Below are 26,949 nucleotides of genomic sequence, written 5' to 3' on the forward strand. Positions count from 1 at the left end.
AGAAGTTCTTAATTTTGTTAACCAGATACGAAATTTTGATGGTAGATCTAGCAGATAAGGTTCTAAAGTAAGTGAGGTTTTATATAGATGATAATATTTTCCTTTAGATGAATTTTGGGCATCAGCATACCATAATTGTTTGAACTGGTCAACTAATGAATTTTTGACATGATGTTTCAACCAGTCGATGCTAGGGAACTTTTGAGATTGCCAAATATAAGAGAGCCCGACGTTTTGAAGAATATTTTGGACTGCTTTTAGTTGGTCGAAATCAGCATTCTGGAGAGATGTCCTATCGTGACTGAATCATAACTCGGTGAGTGAGTGAGTGAGTTCAGTTTTAAGCCGCTTTTAGCAATATTCCAGCAATATCACGGCGGGGAACACCAGAAATGGGCTTCACACATTGTACCCATGTGGGGAATCGAACCCTGGTCTTCGGCGTGACGAGCGAACGCTCTAACCACGAGGCTACACCACCGCCCCACAACTCATGACTGTAGTTAGACTGAGTCATGACTGTATTATGTCTGAACATTAACCTACATGACTGAACCATGGTTGTATCATGGCTGTATCTGTACATGTTTGAACTTATGATTATTTGTTCGAATCCCGATTCGTCACATTATGTTTCCAGGTTTGATCCTACCATTTCTCGTAGGTAGCAATGAGGTGAGATCTGCATTACTTAGGGCTTTCCTCCCGCGTTAGAATGACACACCGTGATGAATCTGGAATACGTTTTAAAACGGCATTGAACTCTGCTCACTCACTCACTCACATACGTCATGGGGCATGTGTCTATGTGCCGTTGTTTCTTTTCATTGAATCAAACAGGTTCATCTTGTCGTTTGCCTTTATGGATGCATGGTGTATTTTACTTTTTAAAATGTTTTACTTAGCCTTTTGATGTCTCATAGGCCTTTAGGCTGGGCGCCTGTATGATATACTCCAATTAACTTTTCATGACTTGTATATACAGCGCACGTGACATCTAAATAATTTCTTCTTTTTCTTCTCCGACTTGGTTGATACATGCGTAGATCGATGTTCATGCTGTTGATCACTGGATTGTCTCGTCCAGATTTACGGACCGCCGCTATATATCTGGATTATTGCTGAGTGCGGCGTAAAACTAAACTCACTCTTCTTCTTCTTCTCCTGACAACCAAATTTACTTACATAATATCTACGAATGAAAATGTCATTATCCTACAAATTGTGTCATTGATGTCGATACTACCGTTAACATGACACCACACACGTGCGTGTCTGAACATCTCGTTCTCTCGTTATAATGGTGCTTGATTATGGAGGACAATTAGAGCAAATTAGGCCCAGAAATAGGAGTACTTGTACTGTTAGCTTGGCTGGCTCCTCTGACATTTGACCTGGCGTTCTCCTGTGGGGGTGACCTCTCGATCCCTCATTATCGCCCCTGCACCCGGAACAATGGGGGTCAATGGGAGGAATGTAAATACACTGCTAATGACCCTGTCCTGTCCAGATAAAACGACTCTCACTTTTGAAACCTTTCCTTTGACAGAAAGCGTGAAGCCCGTGCGTGATGGAGCATATGTCCAGGGTTGATGACCCGTGAACAGTCATTAGTGTTTGACCGTTTTTTTCTGTGTGATGAATGTTCGTCAGCAGAATGCCGTTAGACTGAGCTCCTGTCTTCAACAGATCCGTAAATCTTTCTTGGCTCTTCAACAGTGAACCTGTCACGCGTCACTTCGCCTATTGATGAGCACGCGTTTGGAGGATGAAAGATGGCCCGTTTGACCATCCACGTGACCAATGCACGAGGAATTCGTCCAGCACGTGGTTGAGTGTGTCAAGCGCGAGCATGTGACGAGTGACCGAACGTTACCTTCAGTTACCTGTAAGGAAAGGATGAGCGAAACAACGCCGATGTGAACAGGACATCTGTTATATGACGGCGGGTCTGGTTAATATGAGAGGAAAGTGACGCAGCGTTATCAAGGAAAATAATTGTTGTTTTTATCAAACAGCGTAACAGCCTGCTCCCAGTCGGGTTATATATATACGAAACATATTCAACCCTCATCCTGTTTGTTTTGGGGTTTGTTTTTTTCTGATTATTTATTTGTTTCTTTGTATACGTTAGGGTGGTGGGGAAGCCTAGTGGTTAAAGGGTTCGCTCGTCACGCCGGACACGGGTTCGATTCCCCACATGGACACAATGTGTGAAGCCCTTTTCTGGTGGCCCCGCCGTGATATTGCTGGAATATTGCTAAATGCGGCGTAAAACCCAACTCACTCCATTAAACAAAACGATCACAGCACCACTACTCTTGTAAACTAATCCCTTGAAATTTGTCACTGGTTGAATTCGTATTGTGGAATTAACTATCAAGAAGTCAGGTCCTAACTCGGAATTGTTACCGTTATATACATCGGTATGTGTGAAGCCCATTTCTGGTGTCCCCAGCTGTGAAATAGCTGGAATATTGCTAAAAGCGGCGTACAACTTCACCCACTCACTCACTCATCTCATTCAAATGGCACCAGATACACTGCCGACATAATCCAGACAGGTTCAGGCTTCCCTCCTCATTTTCTCGTTTTCTCTCACTATCATCTTTTCCTCACACTAACTCACACCTCTCGCTCGTAGTTTTAATTTTTGTCTATCCGCTTTCTCTCACTGTCGTCTTTCATATCCTCACATTCACTCGGTCAATATATATCCAAGATTATTTGTGATGAAACTGCCCAAAATATCATATTATTTACGTTTCAAAATGACTTTGACGCAGTCAGTTTTTTACGATACAACCTCGTTAATCCAGATGGCAGAATTCACATAGTATCCGTATTAAATCCAGATTTTGCGATGTCCGGATAGAGAAGGTTCACTGTAAATGGAGGAGAGCACATTTAACCGACAGAGCGACATTGTATTTTGGCTCATGTTCTCTTATTCCATTGACAAAAGGTCAAAGAAAGTACTTGCCCGCAGTTACAATAAATAACAAGGGAGGTAAAAGTCCACCCAGGTTAACTCCACCAAACAAACAGTATGTGTCTCTTCTCCAGCGTGTGAACGTGGGAAGACAAAGTAAGGTTTCATGCCAAAGAAAAAGATACACATAACTAAACGCTCATTTGAATATTTAATTCGCCGTAGTACAAACACGTCGTTGTAAGAACTTGGTAGCCACGCTGAAATTAATATTTTTCAAAAAATATAATAAAATGTCTAAATTTAAACATCCATTAATTTATGAAAATTAAAATTTATGAGAGTCTATTTACTTTTGCAAATCTTTTCAATGGGGTATCTAAATATCATCTAGAGAGAAGTCATTCATTGTGTCAACATGATGACAGATTACAATAAACGTTCTGTTCTGGAGACATTGAGATATGGATAGCGGAAACACTGTGAGAGACCTTTCATAAATCGATCAACTGATAAAATATGACTTAATCCGAAAATAAGCTCTTTATTGTGCAGTTTTAATACACGGGAACAGACCAAGAGACATGGGGTCTAGACTTAACTCCCATAATCTAATCACATTTAATAACTGGTATTGATCAAAGTTACAGTTTAAATATTTACTTTTGCTTAAACAGTTTTATGGATGTGTAATGATAGGAGGGTTCAGTAAATGATTTGGCAAGATTTTGTGCTTGCAACCGTTTATATGTATTGGCTTATAATCACATAATGGCCCAACAAAATGGTCTGTAAGTAATTTATCTACGTAATTTCAGAGAGGATGAACGTTAACGTAATCTAAACCAACCGATAACTCGATTTAATATCATACGGATAGCTGATGGACATACGGAGAGCTGGGAGTCATTCAGATAGCTGATGGACATGCAGATTGATTGAGGACATAGAGAGGGGCAGAATGGGAGAGTAGGGAGACAGAGAGACAGGCCAAGAGGGAGAGGCGTATGAATATGTTTGTGAAATGTCTGACAGAGAAGGCCCATCGCTGCCTTGAACATTCCGCCCACTAGCTACTTCCGGTCTTCCAGAGAGCGGACGGAACTTAGCCGATAGAAATACAGAGAGCCTTTGTTGAAGTAGAGAGCTACCTGACATACAGAGAGCTGACTGGCATCAAGAGATCCCATAGTAGTGCAGAGAGCTGATGGACATACGGAGAGCTTATGGACATACAGAGAGCTGATAGACTCACGTGGTGGACATGCAACAGGCGGATGTAGATGCAGACAGCTGGAAGATATACACAGAGGGGCTAGACATATAGAGAGCTGATGAATATACGGGGCGGTGGGGTAGCCTGGTGGTTAAAGCGTTTGATCGTCACGTTGAAGGCCCGGGTTCTATTTCCCACATGGGTAGAATGTGTGAAGCCCATTTCTGGTGTCCCCCGCCGTGATATTGCTGGAATATTGCTAAAAGCGGCATAAAACTGAACTCACTCACACACAGCTGAATGACGCAGAGAGTCATCTGAAGAGTCGACAGTCTTTGGTGAAGTTGAGACACAGAGAGCTGACGTACATCAAGAGATCCTATAGTAGTGCAGAGAGCTGATGGACATACAGAGATTCATTTGTTAAGGAGGCTCTGGGGTAGCCTAGGTGGTTAAAGCGTTCGCTCGTCACGCCGAAGACCAGGGTTCGATTCTCCACATAGGTAAAAGTTGGGAAGCCCATTTCTGGTGTCCCCTGTCGTGATATTGCTGGAATATTGCTAAAAGCAGCGTAAAACTAAACTCACTCGACCCTTTGTTTAGCAGAGTGCCGGCAGACAAACAAATAGACGGTAGACATCAATAGATCCTACGGTCACGCAGAGAGGTGATTGACATACCAAGAGCTGACGGGCATACCGAGAGCGTCATGCATACTCAGAACTGAGTATGTTGAACACCTAACTTATAAGTTGGTACCCGAGACTATTGGTTTAGGATTGTGGTATCAGAAGTGTGTTGACCAATAACGTCGGATTTTGTTTTACAAAAGAGTGAGTGAGTATGGCTTTACGCCACTTTTAGCAATATTCCAGTAATATCACGGCGGTGGACACGAGAAATAGGCTTCACGCATTGTACCCATTGGGAATCAAACACGGTCCTTCGCTGTGACGAGCGGACGCTTTAACCATTAGGCTACCCCACCGCCCCATTTGTTTTACAAAAGTAAACAGGAACATTACACGACTATCTGATGTAGCTATTCCAACCACTCAATTCGAGAATGTTTTCTCAGATCCAGGTGAATTAAATACACCAACCAGTCTCCATCGACAAACATACTTCAGGTACATCGTTGTATACAGGAAATAGTCCTTAATCTTTCAAGTGATAACGTGGTGTTATGATTATAGAGCAAGGTTATTTAACGGGTAAATATAAAAAAAATCCTGTTTATTAATAACCGTTGTAGCGGTACTTTGTGGACACTTTGAAGTGGTCAGAGAAAGCTGATCCAGCCATGAGGCCACGGACGTATTATAATACCTGGACATTTTTGTACCTTGGTCGTTAATCCCTAATTAAATTCGCGGCTTGGGGGCTTCCGAGGCGAAAGGACGCGTGCAAGCTCGTGACCTCGTGTGACTCGAGATTTGAATATCTCGCGAGACTTGCAGGATTGAGTTCAATTACTCCACTAATACCTTAATTATATTGCCGGGTAAAGGCTTGTACCCAGGTATAGTTGAGAGTTGTCTTCTTATCTTCACCCCCCAACCCCCATCAAATCCTGTCCCCTCAACACACACCTCAAGATGAAGATAATCAACACGCCTTCTATCTGTCGAGTAGCGGAGAGAAATTATTTTCCTCCTGGAATGCCCTTGTATGTAGGATACGGCGTGGACGGCACGTTCTACTCCATTGTGCGTCACCACCATCATGTCGACCCACAGGGACGATGATAGCGGGATCTGACATGTGAAATAGACACTTTGGGATTGAAAGATAGACTTGATACAATTACACCCGGACTCACCGATTAAGCCTGCTTTGTTAAAGGGTCGTGCCACGGGTACCCCGGGACAATATGAGAGAAGTAGCAGATTCACTAGAGCAAACATTAAGTCAGGGAAATCTAATTCTTCATGTATCATTGGTATTTGGCGAAGGAAGGTATGATAAGCCCATACCTCCAAGCTGTATTCGCTATTCAGACTGGATTTAGTCGTGTACTAAATAAACACTACGTTTCGGTTGTCATGACAACGTCATCACATTGAGAATATGCTTGAATTCATAAAGTATTAAAAGAGGTGATTTTCTTTCGCATTAATTCAGACACTAGAAAATTCACTAACTCAATGATATTTCAAACTTTCTTGGCTTAAACAGCCTTTACCTGAGTAGCATTTGTTTATATCATGAAATGCAGATTGCCAGTACATCTGCTTGCATAGCTATGAATAGATACCAGAATATTCCTTCCTTATTCACAAGAAATATCTGTTAAAAGCAGAGCATTCATCTGATGAGGGAGAAAGAATGTACTCCGAAACGTCGTATTCATCATATTATAGAATCCGTGAAGATCCGGGCTATATTGGTCTTCAGTAACCCATGCTTGTCGTAAGAGGCGACTAACGGGATCGGGCGGTTAGGTTCGCTGGCTTGGTTGACACATGTCATCGTGTCCAAATTGCGTAGATCGACGCTCATGGTGTTGATCACTGGATTGTCTGATCCAGACTCGATTATTTACAGACCGCCGCCATATAGCTGGAATATTGCTGAGTGCGGCGTAAAACTAAACTCACTCATATTATAGATGTTGACATACGACAATCCCCCTAGAATAAATGCCACGCAAAGATTTTAAAAGCAAAGTCGGTTGAACGATTCTGCTGCATCATGTGCATGTGTTTATAAATCACTATTAAGAAAGGTATGACACCAGGTGTCCGTGAGAGGATAAGCATATCAGAGCTACAGATAACTTTTTGGGTCATTGAGTTATGTACTCGCTTGTGTTCATCTCAATTGGGTATCCTAATTTTCCTTTGAGTAACCTATAGCTAATAAATTATACCCACCTCGCTCAAACTCAATTGGGTATTTTGCCATTTTCCATTATTTGTGAAAACAGAATAAATTTTAAATGTTGGTTAACTTGTGTGTTATTTATATTTGATCTGTAATATGAGAAAAGATAAGAAAGACTGCATGTTGCCAAGTTCATGTGCTGAAATAGAACCTCTAAATATACCTCTGCGTCAGTTATTCTATCTTTCTTCAGTAACCTCCAACTTCAAATTCTAGTAGGTTTGCTGAGTACGCAAGGTAATTTACCAAAATTCAAGCGTACTTGTACCCAATAGACTTGAAAGGAATTGAGTTTTCACATAAATGTTTGCGTGATTTACGCAGATACACAGCTTATCTGTACCTCTGGGCTGCCTGGCCGTCACAAACACGTGCAAAGTCAAGGCAACTGTTCATCTGCATATCTCTCAACATTAGTAAGCAGAGGATGCAGGAAGTTATTCTCTTTTGTCCGGTAATTTATTTTGTCAAAAGAATATGCTTACATCAAGAACTTAAAAATGGTCCTAAAAATATTGCCCCTTGACCAACTAGGTTTTAACTTATTTTTGTGCATTTTGGCAAACCACATGGCGATTACCCGCTAGTTTTGCTCCATAACTACCTATGACCGTCGTATGACTGTTGTAATTGTGTATCAACTTGTTTGACTTGTATATTATAGTTTAGACGATCGATCACTTGATTGTCTGGTTCAGGCGGTTCGATTATACAGCTGGAGTGAGTGAATGAGTATGGTTTTACGCCTTTTTTAGCAATGTTCCAGCATTATCACGGCGGGGGACACCAGAGATGGGCTTCACCCATTGTACCCATGTGGGAATCGAACCCGGGCTTCGGCGTGACAAGCAAACGCTTTAACCACAAGGCTACCCCACCGTCATGTATACAGCTGGAATATTAATATAATAATAATAGTAGTAGTAGTTTATTATAGTGTCATGTGTTATAAATGATGAAACAGCATAGTACAGCATATAAAATGCAAACACCAGGCCTCGAGAGGCCGAAATGACACCTTAAAAATGAATATTAGCATACGTTATTGTTGAGTGCGGCGTTAACCGGCGTTAACTGTTGTGGAAACAATGTCAAAGGAAACAGAGAAATAAATCATAAATCGCGTGTCTTTTACAATGAATGAATGAATGAATGAATGAATGAATGAATGAATGAATGAATGAATGAATGAATGAATGAATGAATGAATGAATGAATGAATGAATGAATGAATGAATGAATGAATGAATGAATGAATGAATGAATGAATGAATGAAATATCAGGGGCACGGGTGGTAAAGTCGTCCAAAGCACTGCGATTCCAGGCCGTGTGCAGAGTTTCGTCGCTCGGACACGACAGAAACCTCGTATAAGATTTGGTTTGAATCCCGATTCACCCCGATTATAATTCTAGGTTTGTCATCACCATTCCCGCGCTAGTGGATTTCATAAAAATGGTAAATATTCGCATCAACACGTAATTTCCCCCCACATTAAGGTGACATTAAGCTGTGATATAACCGGAACACTGTTCAAAGTTGCTTCAATCCAGTCTGTCATTTCAATCACTTAGGGCGGCGGGTTGCCTAGTGGGTAAAGCAAGCGTTCGCTCATCACGCCGAAGGCCCGGGTTCGATTACCCACATGGGTACAATGTGTGAAGCCCATTTCTGGTCCCCCGCCGTGATATTGCTGGAATATTGCTTAAAGCGGCGCAAATTAAACCTAAACTCACTCACTCACTTCAATCACTAAAATTACGCAGACATTGCTTGTCAAACTGAAATCTGTTTTCAAGTTTATATGACACGGAAACGAGATAAGACATCGATCAACCCCTCCACAGCACCGGCCGTGTCTACCTTTCGCGGCCCAAGGTTGGCAATACAGCGCCGAGGAAATAATAACTATATCTGTTTCTATAACATTCATAATTAATATTTGCCCGACCGTGTTTTGACATCACACCTGGGGTAGTTTTGATAGTAGCATTCTAGCAACAATAGCAACACGGACGTTGGATACCTCACCGACGCCGGCGATATAAAGACGGGATGGAGAAAGGAGATTTAGCATATCGTTCCCACGCCGAGTTGAGTGCTGCTTTTGTCAGAGGTTGTGGGTGTCGGCCATCTTGCATTCCCCTCCTCGAACAGACCAGCTCGACAAGTGGGAAATATTTCAATTATTCGCGATATAATATTTTACCAAGATGATAATTTAATTCTGTATGTACTGTTTTGAGTGCAGAGGTACCCGGAATGTGAAGAGGAGTGCGTGTTTTATAGGGGAAAGGGGTGTATGGTGTGGGAGGGGCGGGGGAGGATATAAGGTTAGATGGCCCAGGTGGACCGGTCGACATTCCGTTGTTCATGGGTGCGTGGTTCTAATTATGATCCGTGGTATGTCATACAGCGTTCACTGTATCTTCATCGTCTATGACTTATACAATGACATAAGGGACCGTTCATAATTTATGGCCAGGGGAGTGATGATGATTTTTATGGAGAAGCATATACAATGTGAATGACCCCCCCTAAATTTTATGTACAAAGTAAGTGACCCCCTCTGCATGTCATGTACAAAATCAATGACCCCCTTCCCCTTGCAACATTTTTAAGCATAATTTTAAAAAAAAATTATGCACAAAATTGCTGACCACTCATAGAAACATGTCTACAAATTGATGACACCCCCACCTCCCCAGAACAAAGTGGGTGACCCCCGTTAAAAGGTGTCGTCCCACGAGGCCTAAAATTATTCAATTAGGTAGGTACAGTTCATTAGGCTATGCGGGACTTCATGCCCCAGTGGTTAAAAATCATCATCACATCCCCTAGCCATAAATTATGAACGGTCCCTAACATGCATCGCGTCATTAATACTGCTACATTGATCCACAACGCTGTTACATTGGTTGTTGATTACTTGAACATAAATCCTTGTTAGCGCTACGTTACTCATTAATGCCTTCTTGATCTTGCAACATTACTCCTTGATCTTGCTTCATTGCTTTATATTGCCATCTGAATATTGATTCATTACTCCTTTGTTGGGGAGGTTGCATTGGATAGCCAAGTGGTTAAAGCGTTAGCTCGTCACGCCGAAGACCCGGGTTCGATACCCCACATGGGTACAACGTGGGAAGCCCATTTCTGGTGTTCCCCGCCGTGATATTGCTGGTATATTGCTAAAGGCGTAAAACTTAACTCTGGTGTTCCCCGCCGTGATATTGCTGGTATATTGCTAACGGCGTAAAACTTAACTCACTCACTCACTAGTACTGCAACACACAAACACAAAACCTCACATACACACGCATGCAAGAAGAAATAATCTTCAACGCCAGCCCAGATTTGCGAAAGAAATCCATGGCCCACTGGACATGCCCACCGCCTTTCAGGTTTCAGTAATAGAACACTGTCACAATACAATGTTATGGGACGACCCAATCGCCTCAATCCTTCGATGTGATGAGTTGCCCAACTCATTCGCTCAACGTGGATTCCATTCATTCTGGACATTTGAAATATATTTTTATTTTCATTTTGTCACTTTGGTTTCACGGTAAGGCGTCGTGCCTCAGCTGAGCATGCGAAATACAAAATGTCCTTGAATAAGCTCCATGCAGCGATATTAATAACCGTAGGCGTCTTTCACAATATTATCCTTTGAACTGTATGATTTTCGGTCACCATTATGATGACTGCCTTGACTTCATTACATGTTTCATATTTATATAAGATAATAACCCACTGATTTCGCCTTTGCAAAATCCCCAACTTTCCCTCACTATCAAATACACTCACGCCCTGTTTTCCCATTCTAAGTTCTCAATTGTCCTCGGTAATAAATGCATCATCAACTCACCTTGTAAAAATATACTTACAAACCGATTCGCCCATCGTGCTTTATCAACATACCCTCAACATCAACTCACTACCTATTTCCCATTTCAGTCCAATAAGTGCCCTTTAATATACAACAAACTCACTCATTGTTTTCCCCTTTTCTCATTCATCAAGTTTCCTCGCCATGAAATAAACTCACCCCCTGTTTTCCCATTCGAATTCATCAATGTTTCTTGGTATATAATACTCTTAAACGCCGATTCGCGAATTATTCTTTATCAAATATCCTAATAAAACATCGGTATACCGACCTATTTCCCGTCACAACTCATCAAGTTCAGACTTCCCTAGATATCAGACTTCCCTAGATATTAAATAAACTCGCCTTCATACTTCCATCCTTGATACTTCATCAGACTTCTCTAAATAATAAATAAACTCACCCACATACATCCATCCTTGATAATGCATCAGACTTCATTAGATATTAAATAAACTCACCCACATATTTCCATCCTTGATAAATCATCAAACTTCCTTTAATAGTATATAAACTCACCCACATATTTCCATCCTTGATAATGCATCAGACTTCCCTAGATATTAAATAAACTCACCCACATATTTCCATCCTTGATAAATCATCAAACTTCCTTTAATAGTATATAAACTCACCCACATATTTCCATCCTTGATAATGCATCAGACTTCCCTAGATATTAAATAAACTCACCCACATACTTCCATCCTTGATAATGCATCAGACGTCTCTAAATATTAAATAAACTCACCCACATAATTTACATTCTTATTCATCAAGTTTCCATTAGGCACAGGAGACTCACCCCTGTTTTCCCGTTTTACTTCGCTCATATTCCTCGGTATGAATTATGCTGCATTCTTCCTTCTTCATTCATTCGTCTTTCTTGTGAAATTGACATGTCAATCAGCTGATCTGCAGAACGAACCCCTGCCACTGTACAGTAAGACATCAATGTATACCGTCAACACTCCGTCATCTGCGTGTAACATGTAATAAAGTGCACATTTGAAAGAGTTACCAAGTTAATGTTCTCATTGATACACTAAATTACATGTACAACAGTTCTGTATTTTTCAGACTCATCCAAACGTGAACCCAAGCTGAAAGCAAACCATTTCGAAAAAAATGTGATTGGTTGAATTCGGACAAAGAGAGTCAAAGCTGATAACCTTGACGTAGCGAATTTACGAAAAAGTAATTTACTGAATGTGAAAGAAAAGTTTCTTTAGAAAATCACCAAGCCATGCATAGATGTCTGCCAAACTTTGCTAAGTAAAGTATGTGTCGTGTTAAACATAGAACACTACATTGAAACGGACGAAAAAGAACGACGAGTCTCCAGATGCAGACAAACTCCTTACAGGGTTGTGTCAGTTGCACAGGTATGTTCTCACGCACCGTATCCTGTATGGGTCGCTGCTGTTGTTATTCTACTCTCATAAATCCGGGTTCTATGTCATAATTTATTACTTTTAATGTCCGTGTGCGATTTGACTCGCTCAGACCTGTTTTCCCAATTGATATGGTGAGTACCTCGGTGGACGGATTGGTTATTGAAACATACGTTTGAACGTGTAAAATATCTCGGAACAATTATTTCATATGTACTCTCGGTGCGTGCTTTAATCGATCGATCGATCGATCGATCGATCGAGAGAGCAGAGAAAGAGAGAGACAGAGTATGAGAGAAGGAGCGAAAGATTCAGAGAAAGACAGAGTAAAAGAGAAAGACAGGCAGAGAGAGAGAGAGAGAGAGAGAGAGAGAGAGAGATAGAGAGAGAGAGAGAGAGAGAGGCACATATATACAGAGAGAGACAGAGCAGAGAAAGAGAGAGAGAGGGAGTATGAGAGAAGGAGCGAGAGATTCAAAGAAAGACAGAGGGAAAGAGAAAGACAGGCAGAGAGAGAGAGAGAGAGTAGGGAGACAGAGACAGACGGAAAGAGATATGTCATACAGAGAAGGCCCATCACTGCCTTGAACATTCCGCCCACTACTTCCGTCTCTCTTTTCATGGCCACCCGGAAGTATCAGTTTCGTATCTTCAAAAGCTGCTACAGTTGTGCCATAAACATATTCTCCCTAATAATAACTTTGGTTTATTGTCGAATTCCTTCAGCTAGAATGGATTTACGACATGGTGGTTCATGGGGTAAACCTTTTGAGATGGTTAAGAAATATCTGTGCACCTTTATGAGCCACGTTTATGAGCCAGCCATCATAACCTAAACATCCATCATGCTTCTGCTTATGCTTCCCATAACAAAAGTTGGATTGAGTTCCTGAAACGAATCCAACATTTTTTTATGTGCACACATCTCTGAAGTCGAGGCAGTCATCATAATGGTGACCGAAAATCATACAGTTCAAAGGATAATATTGTGAAAGACGCCTACGGTTATTAATATCGCTGCATGGAGCTTATTCAAGGACATTTTTTATTTCGCATGCTCAGCTGAGGCACGACGCCTTACCGTGAAACCAAAGTGACAAAATGAAAATATATTTCAAATGTCCAGAATGAATGGAATCCACGTTGAGCGAATGAGTTGGGCAACTCATCACATCGAAGGATTGAGGCGATTGGGCCGTCCCATAACATTGTATTGTGACAGTGTTCTATTACTGAAACCTGAAAGGCGGTGGACATGTCCAGTGGGCCATGGATTTCTTTCGCAAATCTGGGCTGGCGTTGAAGATTATTTCTTCTTGCATGCGTGTGTATGTGAGGTTTTGTGTTTGTGTGTTGCAGTACTAGTGAGTGAGTGAGTTAAGTTTTACGCCGCCTGTAGCAATATACCAGCAATATCACGGCGGGTGACACCAGAAATGGGTTTCACACATTGTACCCATTTGGGGAATCGAACCCGGGTTTTCGGCGTGACGAGCGCACGATTTAACCACTAGGCTACCCCACCGCCCCTGCAGTGAGTTGGAGCTAAAGCTGTCCGTTCAGTCCTTCATTAAAGCTGAGGAAGGTCAAGGTCGAGCTCACGAGCATGTGGATGGAGGAGCGTTGGAGCTGAAAGACTGAATCACAACGAGAGAGAACCTGACCTCGAGTTAGCGGATCCTGTCACGACTGAGGGACGTTACCCTTTACAACGAAATGCTGTGCTTCTGAACTCATCGAAGAAAACAATTCACGTGGATTGAGGAGCTGTCGAACTGAGGTACCAGCCTTGATACGAGAGAGAAACCTCGCTTCCGAACGCACATTCAGCGGATCCTGTCACGACTGAGGGACGTAACTCTTCACAACGAAATGCTACGCTTCTGAACCCTTCGAAGAGGAGGAAGAAGAAAACAATTCACTTGGATGGGGGAGCTGTTGAGCTGAGAGACCAGCCCTGATATGAGAGAGATCCTTGCTTCCGAGCGTACATTCAGCGGATCCCGTCACGATTGAGGGACATAACTCTTCACAACTAAATGCGGCGCTTCCGAACCCTTCGCAGAAGAGGAAGAAGAATAAAACAATTCAGCCCCTCTTTAATCCCCATCCCATCCCATCCCGCCACCACCAACGCCACAGCCACCGCACACGTGTACACCTCACGACATGGCGCACCGACCACACAAAGTATATAACTGTATCTACATATGTACACAGGGAGCGTGAGAAGCGATCTTGCTCACACCGCCGACGTACCTCGCCCTGTCGCCACTATTGTCCGGGTCTGGCAAGCCACAACACGTCTTCACAAGCCACGTGGTGGGGAGCGGGCGATGTCGTGAGAGCGGCTCGCGGGGCCACGGCGTATACTGTATACTATTGTACTTCTATCGCACCTGTTGCGATGACGTCAGCAAACATGTTATAACACGTCTGTGTGTTTTGACGGGGAGGGTCGACAGGCTTCGTGCTTCTCATAATGAACAGCCTGTTTGTATCAGAGACACTGTCTACCTCTTCAATGATTTTAAATTTTTGCACAAATTATTAATTGATGTCTTAACTTTCCTTCGTTTGCAAAACATGTTGGTGAACGCGATGTTATGTAAATCCTGATTTGTACATTCGGTTGCGTTGGGTTCAGTTGTGTCATTTTATACCTCGTACATATATTTTCAACCTTCTTCTTGAGGTAACGGATATGAGTGCTTGTTTTGAGAGAGTGTCGTTGCTTAGGTCTTTGAATGGCATTTAGAAGTAATACACATATGGAAGATAGATTTTATGGATGTCAACTTCTTTGTTATGAGGAACACAACGTCTCGGAGTATATATACTCTTCCTTGTGTGGGGCGGTGGGGTAGTCTAGTGGTTAAAGCGTTGGCTCGTCACGCCGAAGACCCGGGTTCGAATCCCCACATGGGTACAATGTGTGAAGCCCATTTCTGGTGTCCCCCGCCGTGATGTAGCCAACTCAGTCAGTCAGTCTTCCTTGTGTCGTTGTTAGCATATGGAAAAAAATCATCATGCTTACGTATCATAATTAATTCTGGAGTTTGTGACCCTTACCATTTTGCCTTTTGACAGATCCGAGTTAAAATTAATGTTAAGCAGCCCATACTTTTCCTCAGAGGCGACAATCGCAATCGGGTGGTTAGGCTTCTGACTTGGTTGACGCAGGTCACCGTATCCCGACTGTTTACATGTCGCAGTGTAGGAGCCAGAGTGTTAATGACAACGGTTCAAAACAAAATTCCCTTCTCACCCATTCGACACACATAAATGAAAATTGAATATCATTCAATTAAAACAATGATCTTAGAAGTAGACGATGAAATACCGTTGAGCAAAAACAAACAAAATTGAAAAATGTTCAAAAGCACGTGACGTCGCTGAAATTTTAGAATATATAATTTCGTTAAAAAAGTCATATCTCTATAAAGATCTACAGAGTGATGTAATCGGCGGCAAATTACACCATTTCTCTTGATTAAATCATTTCTTAAAGGCTCACTAGTCTAGGAATAAGGTTTTAAATTACTTAACGAAAAAAGCTGAGAGTGCATTGTTAACATGAATCCCAGTGCTCTGGCAATCACAGGCTTGCGTAACCCGCTATATTACCGACGACTACTAGGGTGTAACTAGTCTCCCCAGGCGTCTACAGCCTAAGCCCCAGCGTTATTGGACCCACCAGCGTCCTTAATCATATCCAATTATGTGTTATTTATGAAAAAATATGCTGTCAAAGTCATTTTGTTTTCAAAGATCCAAACCTTAGCTGCATAAACCAGATTCGCTGACAAAGTCATTCCATTTAATATACTAGTATTCCAATTACTAATGTATTAAGTAAGATTAAGTAAAACCTTGGATTAACGTGACATACGATATTCTGTCGAGTGTTCATGGGAGACATGGGAGCGCAGCTTTATGTTGGAGTTATATATAAACCTGAATGTAATAGCTGTACTATAAATATACTTGACGCAGACTGGGGACATTACGTAGAGACGCGTCGGGAGCCTGGGTATATATGGGGGTTGGAGGGTCTGAAGGGGGGAGGGGGGTAACAAAAGAGAGTTACTCCTGCACCTAGCATATGGCATTTCCTGAATTATTTGTTAAATGCTTTGAATAGCGAATCTGTGATGACTTGTTCAGATCAAAATACATCTGACGCAATGTTGTGCCCGTGGCGGTTTTGTTATGGTTAAATATTTCCTGTTTAGACCAACCGTATCTTTACATTTGTTTCTCAAACAGCAGGAGAGGTGAGGTGAGATGAGGTGAAATTGGGTTTTACGTCGTGCTTGAGAATATTTCGCTCATATGACGACGTGCATGCGTGTGTATGTGTATGTGCGGCTGCTTGTACTAGCCCAGACTGAAGCTGGTTTTATAGTGCTAGCCCACTGAGATACACAGCAGGAGAGTAGTTGAGCGAAATCAAATAAAAACATTACATAAACAATGTTTTCACTAATCGTAACTTATATTGTGAAATTTGAAAACTTAAGATAAACTGGTAAAATTAATTTCTTATATTGTTTTTGCTTCGAAAAACATTTTTTAATAAGTGTACATTAAGATACATTGTAGATGAAGATGACCTGGATTTGAGGATGAGGGGAGGGATGGGTGTGGGAGTCTCTTGTTATCACGTCAGGGCATACATTCTCAGTGTAGTAAGGAAAGCTGATATACAAATCTTATTAGTATTCAACGTCGAAATGAAAACTGATCGCTGTCGTGACATCAAATGAATCAGTCATACGTGGACGGTCGGTGTGCTGGTTGTAGCTCGTCTGGTGAACCCTGTGCATGGTTGCATATACTGCAGTACCGCTGTTATACCATGATCACACTTATGCAGTACCGCTGTTATACCATGATAATACTTATGCAGTTCCGCTGCAAAATCATGGTCATACTTATGCAGTACCGCTGTTATACCATGATAATACTTATGCAGTACCGCTGCAAAATCATGGTCATACTTATGCAGTACCGCTGCAATGTCAGGGTAATACCAGTACTGTGCAATACTTTTACAATACCACTGAGGTATTCCTGCAATATCATGATCATACTAATGATGCTGAAATGCCGTGACAATACTACTGTACTATTACTACAATACTATGACAGTACGACTGTAGTACTCCTTCAATACCATGACAGTACTATGTTAGTACTGCTGCAATGCCATGACAATACCATGTTAGAACTGCTTCAATACCATGACAGTACCATGTTAGTACTTCTACAATACCATGACAGTACCATGTTAGTGCTGCTTAAATACCATGACAGTATTATGTTAGTACTCCTTCAATACCACGTCAGTACCATGTTAGTACTGCTTCAATACCTGACACTACCATGTTAGAACTCCTTCAATACCACGTCAGTACCATGTTAGTACTTCTACAATACCATGACAGTATTATGTTAGTACTCCTTCAATACCATGACAGTACCATCTTAGTACTGCTTCAATACCTGACACTACCATGTTAGAACTGCTTCAATACCATGACAGTATTATGTTAGTACTTCTACAATACCATGACAGTATTATGTTAGTACTCCTTCAATACCATGACAGTACCATGTTAGTACTGCTTCAATACCATGACAATACCATGTTAGAACTGCTTCAATACCATGACAGTACCATGTTAGTACTGCTTCAATACCATGACAATACCATGTTAGAACTGCTTCAATACCATGACAGTACCATGTTAGAACTGCTTAGATACCATGACAGTACTATGTAAGTACCTTTACAAGACCATGACAGTATTATGTTAGTACTCCTTCAATACCATGACAGTACCATGTTAGTACTGCTTCAATACCATGACAGTTCTATGTTAGTACTTCTACAATACCATGACAATACTATGTTAATACCATGAAAGTACTATGTTAGTACTGCTGCAATACCTTGACAATACTATGTTAGTACTGCTGCAATAACATGACAGTTCTATGTTAGTACTTCTACAATACCATGACAGTACTATGTTAGTACTGCTTCAATACCATGACAGTATTATGTTAGTACTGCTTCAATACCGTGACAGTTCCACTGTAGTACTGCTGCAGTAACAGTACTGCAATATTGCTTCAAATCACCATTACAATACTACTTCACGGAATTCATGATTATAATTATCTTTTATCACCAAAGTAGTACACTTCTACGACCTCTGGGACTTGCATCTCATGTCTGGTTGACGCGCCTTTATGTTACTGAAATGTTCTAAGCAGCATTAAGCAAAATTACCTCCCTTCCGTTAAGCCGGGGCGGTGGGGTAGCCTAATGATTAAAGTGTCCGCTCGTCACGCTGAAGACCCGGGTTCGATTCCCCACATGGATACAATGTGTGAATCCCATTTCTGACGTTCAACGCCGTGATGTTGCTGGAATATTGCTAAAAGCGGCGTAAAACTCACTCACTCACTCATAGATATAATTACTTATGAATACATGATGCATAGTAAGTAAGATAAGTAAGATAATTAAATTCATCACAATCAAACCTGCCAAATCCCAACCAAGTAGACGCTCACTTCGCCCCACACAAATCCACCGTTTATTCATATCCCAGAAGACATTACGACTCCGAGACAGCGACATAATCTGTCTGCCATTAAAATAGTACTCATGATCACATTAACTTCACAACCACTCACGACACACACTTGAAATTTATAACAGAACTAACGAAGTCGACGTAGCAGTAATAACAAATCAAGAAGTTTAGTGTTACTGGCCAAATCTGGCAGGTAACCTTAAATGACCCTTAACCGCGCTCCCCAGCCACAAAACAGTTAATTATAAGGCCCACTGGGGCCATTACTCTTTGGTATTAATGTGATCTGCTCTACAAAATACTGCCCTTTACTGGACAATGCTGAAGACAGCGTGCCGTAAATTAACGTGGTGGCTCGACGTTTGAGGTCAGTCGGAATGATTAACAGGCTCACCTGAACTCGAGCCCCGTGTTCGAGTCACATACAATGACACTTTCTATACAAACAGAGGGTTATTTACAAGTCCCATTTGTAACGTAGCCAGTGGTCAGTGTCCAAGTTGTATCAATGCGTCGGCCTTGACCTCAGATTGTAAATGGTCTGGACGCTGTAGCGACTTATATGCAGCTATTGAGACTAGAAATCATAAACTTACCAATTGAAAAAGGTCGTTGGACCAATACACCAAAAGAATATAGAACTTGCATCCTTTGTAACTCATCAGCCATAGCAGATGAAATCCATTACATTTTTCGCTGAATATCACTGGAAATTCAAAGAAAAAATCTTATACCAATTAAATATAGTATTACCAAAAATGCCAGTCCCCACTCTTTCAAATTTCTCTTTTCTTCTTGTAAAAGAAAAGAACTGGAATCCCTTGCAGAATTTATAAAATATTATAGCAACAAGGGTTTTACAGCTTTTCTCTATCATGTTTGTTGTATCAATTATATGCACTGCCATCTATATTATAATATACTCATGCCAATAATGGTTGTCACCCCTTCAATTTATTTAATTGGAGAGTGTGTGGTGTGTGTGTGTGGGGGTTGGGATGGGGAGGGGTGACAACTATTATTGGCATGAGTATATTACCCTGTACTTTACACTTATACCACCTTTGGTGGTCTAAATAATAAATCTTGAATCTTGAGAGTACATTTAAAATAACACCTCCACAAAAACAAAGAGAGAAAAAAATAAAAGCACGACAAACCCCACCAAACCTAAAAAGGGGAAAAAAGAAACAAACATAAAAAAAAGTCCATGGAGTGTATCATTTGTATTGTGTGTTGAATTAAATCAAAATATTGAACCACAGACGTGTGTGAAAATGAAATTTGATTGTGACGAATTTCGGCCAGGTGTTACTTTTCGTCTTCGAGTCATTTAGTGTGACACGATGTCCACCTTTAAATGGTAGTCTCAAAGCAGAGTTGTATTGGTACTGAGTAGAAAGGTAGACGTTGTATTCTTTTTGTATTACGACTGATTTAATTAATTACATTTGAAGCGTCACTATCTAATAGTTCAGGCAAATTACTGTGTGTGTGTGTGTGTGTGTGTGTGTGTGTGTGTGTGTGTGTGTGTGTGTGTGTGTGTTGCCTAGTGGTTAAAGCGTTCGCTCGTCACGCCAAAGACCCGGATTCGAATCCCCACATGGGTACAATGTGTGAAGCCCATTTTTGGTGTCCCCCGCCGTGATGTTGCTGGAATATTGCTAAAAGCGGCGTAAAACCATACTCAGTCAGTCAGTATTACTGCGGGGGACCCCAGAAACGGGCTTCGCTTGTGATATCCGTGTGGAGAATCTATCCCTGACCTGCTGTGTGGCATAGTGCCAACCGCCCTGTCGCATGTCACGATGTGAACGGGTGTTGAAACCGATACAGGTTCTGTTAACTACAGATGTAAAGAATTACACGTGACCCGCATTCGCGGTTCGTTACATTCGTAATTCATCATATTCACAACATTATAAACATTAAAGATAGAAACCTCTACCGGGGATGTGTAATCCGATTTTCGTTGAACTTACTCGCTCGTTCGTTCGTTCGTTCGTTCATGAGTGAGTGAGTGAGTGAGTCTCAAAGAAAGAAACAATGTATTTCTTTCCCAATTTCAACGTTTTGATGTACATTTTTAATTTTTAAAATCATCTTTACATTAGCGAATGAGCAGTTCATACCAACGGACAGTAAGTGAAAAATGCAAAAAGTAAATTGCCAGGAAAAACGTAATTTTATTTTGGAGAACATGACTTTAATGTGTGTCAGGAAGAGGTCATCCATCATACTGACAGACGTTATATTAAAATTCATGAAATCTATTATGCAGTGGTTTATGTAGAGATACAGATGTTTCCCACGGTCTACTTTGTGGCATCTTTGTGTTACACCATAAGAATTTCCTAAATAGATTATGACTCATTGCATTTTTCCTGTTACTCCGAACATAATCCGAAAACCTATTCTGTGACAGTAGCGTGATATTGCCACTTTGATCTGGTCCTGAAGGTGGTGTTTTCTCAGAGTATCCTGATGCTACACGATTCATATCTAGATGACCTTCGCGTTCTTGATTTTAACACTGTCTGTAGTTTTGAATTAGAATCGCTTTAATCATGACACGATAAGCGTACCGTAATCCCCCAAATATTTGTAACGTGTGTTTGCTTACTTCCGAATGTCAGTACAGATTTGACTTTTTCTTTGAAAGTTTTGGCCTCTGGCTTTTATTTGATAGCCTTGATAATAATAGCTTTCTATTTAATAGCCTTTTTTAATAATGACTCTCTTTTAATAGCCTGAATAATAATGTCTTTCTCTTTAATAGCCTGGACAATACTGACTTTCTCTTTAAGCCTTGACAATATTGACTTGATAATAATGACTTTCTATTTGATAGCCTTGATGATAATTACTGTCTCTTTGATAGTCTTGATAGTAATGGTTTTCTATTCAATAGCCTTTTTTAATGATGACTCTTTTTATAGACTGAGTAATGTCTTTCTCTTTAATAGCCTGGACAATATTGACTTTCTCTTTCATTAACTTGATAATAATGACTTTCTATTTGATAGCTTTGATGATAATGACGTTCTCTTTGATAGTCTTGATAGTAATGGTTTTCTATTCAATAGCCTTTATTAATAATAACTCTCTTCTTATAGCCTGAATAATAATGTCTTTCTCTTTAATAGCCTGGACAATACTGACTTTCTCTTTAAGCCTTGACAATATTGACTTGATAATAATGACTTTCTATTTGATAGCCTTGATGATAATTACTGTCTCTTTGATAGTCTTGATAGTAATGGTTTTCTATTCAATAGCCTTTTTTAATGATGACTCTTTTTATAGCCTGAGTAATGTCTTTCTCTTTAATAGCCTGGACAATATTGACTTTCTCTTTCATTAACTTGATAATAATGACTTTCTATTTGATAGCTTTGATGATAATGACGTTCTCTTTGATAGTCTTGATAGTAATGGTTTTCTATTCAATAGCCTTTATTAATAATAACTCTCTTCTTATAGCCTGAATAATAATGTCTTTCTCTTTAATAGCCTTGACAATATTGACTCTCTCTTTAAGCCGTGACAATATTGACTTTCTCTTTTATAAACTTGATAATAATGGCTTTCTATTTGATATCCTTGATGCAAACGCTATCTTTCTCTTCAGTAGAGTGGACAATACTCAGTCTGACTATATTTTAGGACAGTCAGCCATGCCAACTTTCTTTGATAAACTCATCTATGCAGACTTTTTCATCAAGATCAACTTTTTGTTTGATATAGTGTCCAACACTGATTTCCTTTCAGATAGAACAGGGGAATACTGGCCTACTGTCCACACAATAGTCAGTACAGATCTGTGGTCCTGTGAAACCTCGTATCGTGACGAAACAAAACCAACCTTTATAACACTTTCTCTGTAACCAAATTAGCTAGTACACGAAACGATTAACCCCACAGGGAAATCTTGTGACCACTACCGACCCACAGTTCGAAATGGCAGTCTGCTCTTGTGTGTTTCCTGACAAAAGAAGGCAACCAGTACATGGTTCTGTTTCACCTTAATGAAACCTTACCATGATTCCAGCAATGTTGCGATGAGTCCCCATGTAATGTACTTGTATGTACAATCGAACTCTATGAACGCCTGTACTACTACGGTACTTCCCAATCCCACTGCCTTTGTTAGAGGTGCATCGAGCAAAGGAATAATTTTTGAGGAAAACATATTTTCAGTTATGATAGTACGATGAGGATTTGCTGTCACGCGTCAGTTGTTTGACCAATCGGAAAACGTGGAAGTAAAATAGTAAAATATTCAAATTGCATCTGGGTGGATACAGGTTACAAAATTAGAAATTCGGAAGAAGCTGTGGGATTGCCTATTATGACAAGCAAACCGATTGGATTCAGAATATCTGCGGAAGCTTCCTGTTAGATGAGTCGATGACAAATATTGACGAACCAGGAAGTTAGGTGTGAGGCCAGGTTTCACCATGAAGTCTCGAGGAAACATTTTCACGAAAAAAACCCAAACATTTCTATTGATACCACCTGGTGTATTATATGTCCTGGAGTTTCGGTCCACAGTCCTAGGTACACATTCAAAATAATCACTGAATAGTCAACAGTTTGTAGATTTTCATATTTATAGGTATACATTCAAAATGATACTCAATGGTCAATAGTTTGTGGATTTAAGTCGGCTTTGTGCAGCGTTATCATGTGTCTATTTGTTGTTCCCGTTTTGCATGCAGCAAGCCGCCCGCGTGGTCTGGTGGAGTGTACCAGGAAAGCGGAAGATTTTCTCGGAATTCAGGAGATAAAACTTGATCTGGAGGGCAGAATTCTATGGATCCATTATTTATACTGGGACCAGATATTGGCGCAGGGTTGCGCTATAAATCCAGTTTTAGTCCGCACTGACCCAATCTCTTTAACACCCACCCCACCCGTACACCCTACTCACATATACTTCGCTGTATATTTTTATTTATTTGACGTATTTTTATAACAATTTTTATTTTTATTAAAATTTTGCAGTTAAAACATTATTACATGCAAATAACACTCCGATTTGTTCTACCGATAACGGTGTGTGAGTTTATCTTTATGCCGCTTTGAAAGCATATTTCACTTGAATCACAAAGTGAATCTGGATTACTTGCCAAACGCTCCCAAAATCCAAATTTTAGTTTTTATAACTCTTGGACATAATCTTCGTGTAAACTATGTGGTACCAGCTCTTTCTAGATTTATTACTAGAGTCAAATGTTTCACTGTGGTGAAATGTATATTTAAAAAAAATCAAAAATATGATAATACTATTGATAAATGGATATTGTTTTGTAATGCGCTTTAGTCCATTCATTGTCATAGCACTAACACCATTAATGCTCCGGTAAGTGGGTCTCAGCTATCTCAGGGGTACATACAACCCAAATTGCCCATGAGGCACAAGTAGGGTGACAGTCACCCTGTAACCATCTCATCCTACCGGGTACCCACTGACTGCCGGACGAGCATACCTGTATGTTCTTATGAACAGGAGAATAACAAAACAGACACAATAGTTTTGCAGTAATAAAACATTTATATATTACATAACATTCGTATTGAACAGTAGTATAAAACACTGTAATATTATAAAATAATAAACTGCGTGACGTCGTTTTCTCGCTTGATCACATGTGTTGTATGGTTAAGTCCGTTGATAATTGTTTATCACATTGAAAATCCAGGAGCTTTGGATTCATAACCACATCGGACATCACCGAAATAGCACTCTGTAAACTGAAGGAATCACTCACTTTTGGCCTTTTGTATCACATATCCAGCATTTTGATGAAGCAAACATCAGTGCCATGGTCGCCATACTGGCTCTGCGGTAACTTGCGGATGACGTACCTCTCGTAACTCTCCGACGTCATGATGACGTACGTCTCGCATATCTCTGACGTCATTCACAGAGTTCCGTAATGTCGGAGACAGCGACAGCATGGACGAGTCTGATGAGGAACAGGGAGAAACTGAATGAGGAGATGACACAGATCCGGAAAGGATGTTTATGTTGCCAGGCAACGGGGCCAGTGCGCATGTCTGAAAAACATCCGCAGAAGGCATAATTGTCATCACAGAACCAGCCGTAGGGGCTCCGGTCATTGCCATGGTAACGGGCGGCTTCGTTGGGGAAGTGTTGGGTGATGTGTAGACGGGGATGATGTAGTTTGGGACGTGACTGCCGCCGAGCACGTTGGTAGGCAACACGAAGGCAATTTCTCCGTTTTGAAGCTTTGTCGGTATGACTTGTAGCCCGCTGACAACTTTGGTTGCTTGGACAGGTTGAGGAGCTGTAAATCCAGCGATATTATTGTTTATATCCGTGGAGAAAGGAATTGATTGCGTTGTTTGAGGAATTAATGGTTGTTCACTGGACGAAGACACTGTCGAAGTCGTAACGGTCTGTGCCGGAAGTGGCGCTGGTGGAGTTGGAGGAGTTAGCGGAAGTGACGTCACAGGGGGTGGAGGCGATGAGCTGCTTGTCTCATCACCAGTAACACAGCTTGCAAGATGGTCTAGAACACGGGCTCTGAGTTCAACATCACATCCGTCGATTGTACTTAAATATCTGCTCACTTCCTGTGCGCACTCGTTAAATCCAAGTCGCTGTTTATCGATGTTGATTGGCTCGTGTCCGACTGAGGCTAAAATTAAATGAAAAATATTTAAACATAAACTTGGCCTCTTGTAAGTTAAATACTATATTGCGAATTTTGTATTACGTGGATAAAAATACATATAATATTGAATTAAATATATATAATATTTAATATATTATTTTGCTAACTTATCAAACAGAAACCCATTTCCTCTCAAGGAAAAATAAAAATTATAAAAATTATGCAAATATGTTTCTTCTTTTATCTGCCATTTAATTTATAAAAAACGACTATTTAGAAAGTTTTAAAAGTATGCAAATTATACGACAAATATCAGCCCGCAACTTAAAAACACAACGCAATTCCTATTTCAAAGTCAGTTCCGTGTTGAGTTTAATGACACGTCATGGATATTAATATAACAGGTTTTATTGAATGTCTCACCTGTAAGCGAGTGTCTCTGGATCTCTCTCAGGTGTTTGACTGTCATCTCCAGAATGTCCGCCTTCTCCATCTTGTTGTGGCGCCCCCCCTGTCAACGTAGACACACGTGCTATACATCAACACACTTACATACATACTGTACTTATATTTAGACGTGGAGCAAGCTACCGTGGGAAAGTGGTCGTCAAGCCATTCGGCCGTAAACGTCTCGCAACAGCGTTGCAGAAGATGATTATATTTACGATACAGAAAACATCAAACGTATACATGCATTCACCGTTAGCATATTCGCAATGTCACCATGAAACACCTGTTTCGCAAATGGTGATTTATTGATGTTTTTATTTGTCTATACATTTTCCTATCATTTAAGACATTAAATTTATCAGATTTGTTAAAATTTTGAGATTAGTGTTTCAAATATATAAATCCTTAATTGTCATGTTCTCATTTTTAAATTACAGAAACGATTTTTTCATCATTTTAATATTTTTGACGCATGGGCATCTGCTTATTGAAGATGTAATTTTTTACCTCTTTTTTGATGACTTCGAGTAAAAGTGACTTCAGTTCTGACAGGCTGGCGTTGATTCTAGCTCGACGCCTCTTTTCCATGATTGGTTTTGTGCTCTGGAACAAGACGTGGAGATTGTTAAAATAATGACAAACGCTCGAGATGAAAAAAAAGAATGTCGATTCGTAACTTTGAAAATAAGATTCGTAAATATTCAATACTTACTTTTCTGTCGCGAGTTTCCCCCGCCGTTGTGGAGACTTTGTCGGAATGCATGTTTGTGTAGCGGAATTGTCCACCCGCGAGAGCAAGGGTGTGCGAAGGAATGTCTCCTGTCACGCGAATACTCAAGTAAATACCTACACACAGTCTTACCTTTACGTGGGAACTGCACTTGTCCATTCGCGTGTCAATCACGCTCCCGCTGGCTCCGCCCAG

General features: G+C 40.6%; 1 protein-coding gene across 1 annotated transcript; it reads right to left on the reverse strand.

Moving 5' to 3' along the window:
- Positions 1–24,467: 24,467 nt before the first annotated feature.
- LOC124287206 (transcription factor HES-1-B-like) lies at positions 24,468–26,897 on the reverse strand. Its single transcript, XM_046723704.1, has 4 exons — positions 26,737–26,897; positions 26,532–26,627; positions 25,998–26,085; positions 24,468–25,598 (listed from the first exon to the last, which is right to left on the reverse strand). The coding sequence occupies exons 1-4, from the start codon at positions 26,785–26,787 to the stop codon at positions 24,751–24,753; spliced, it is 1,083 nt and encodes a 360-aa protein (XP_046579660.1). The 5' UTR covers positions 26,788–26,897; the 3' UTR covers positions 24,468–24,750.
- Positions 26,898–26,949: the final 52 nt, after the last annotated feature.

This window comes from Haliotis rubra, unplaced genomic scaffold, assembly GCF_003918875.1.
Source record: "Haliotis rubra isolate DU_JTF1 unplaced genomic scaffold, ASM391887v1 Scf4, whole genome shotgun sequence".
NCBI classification, from domain to species: domain Eukaryota; kingdom Metazoa; phylum Mollusca; class Gastropoda; order Lepetellida; family Haliotidae; genus Haliotis; species Haliotis rubra.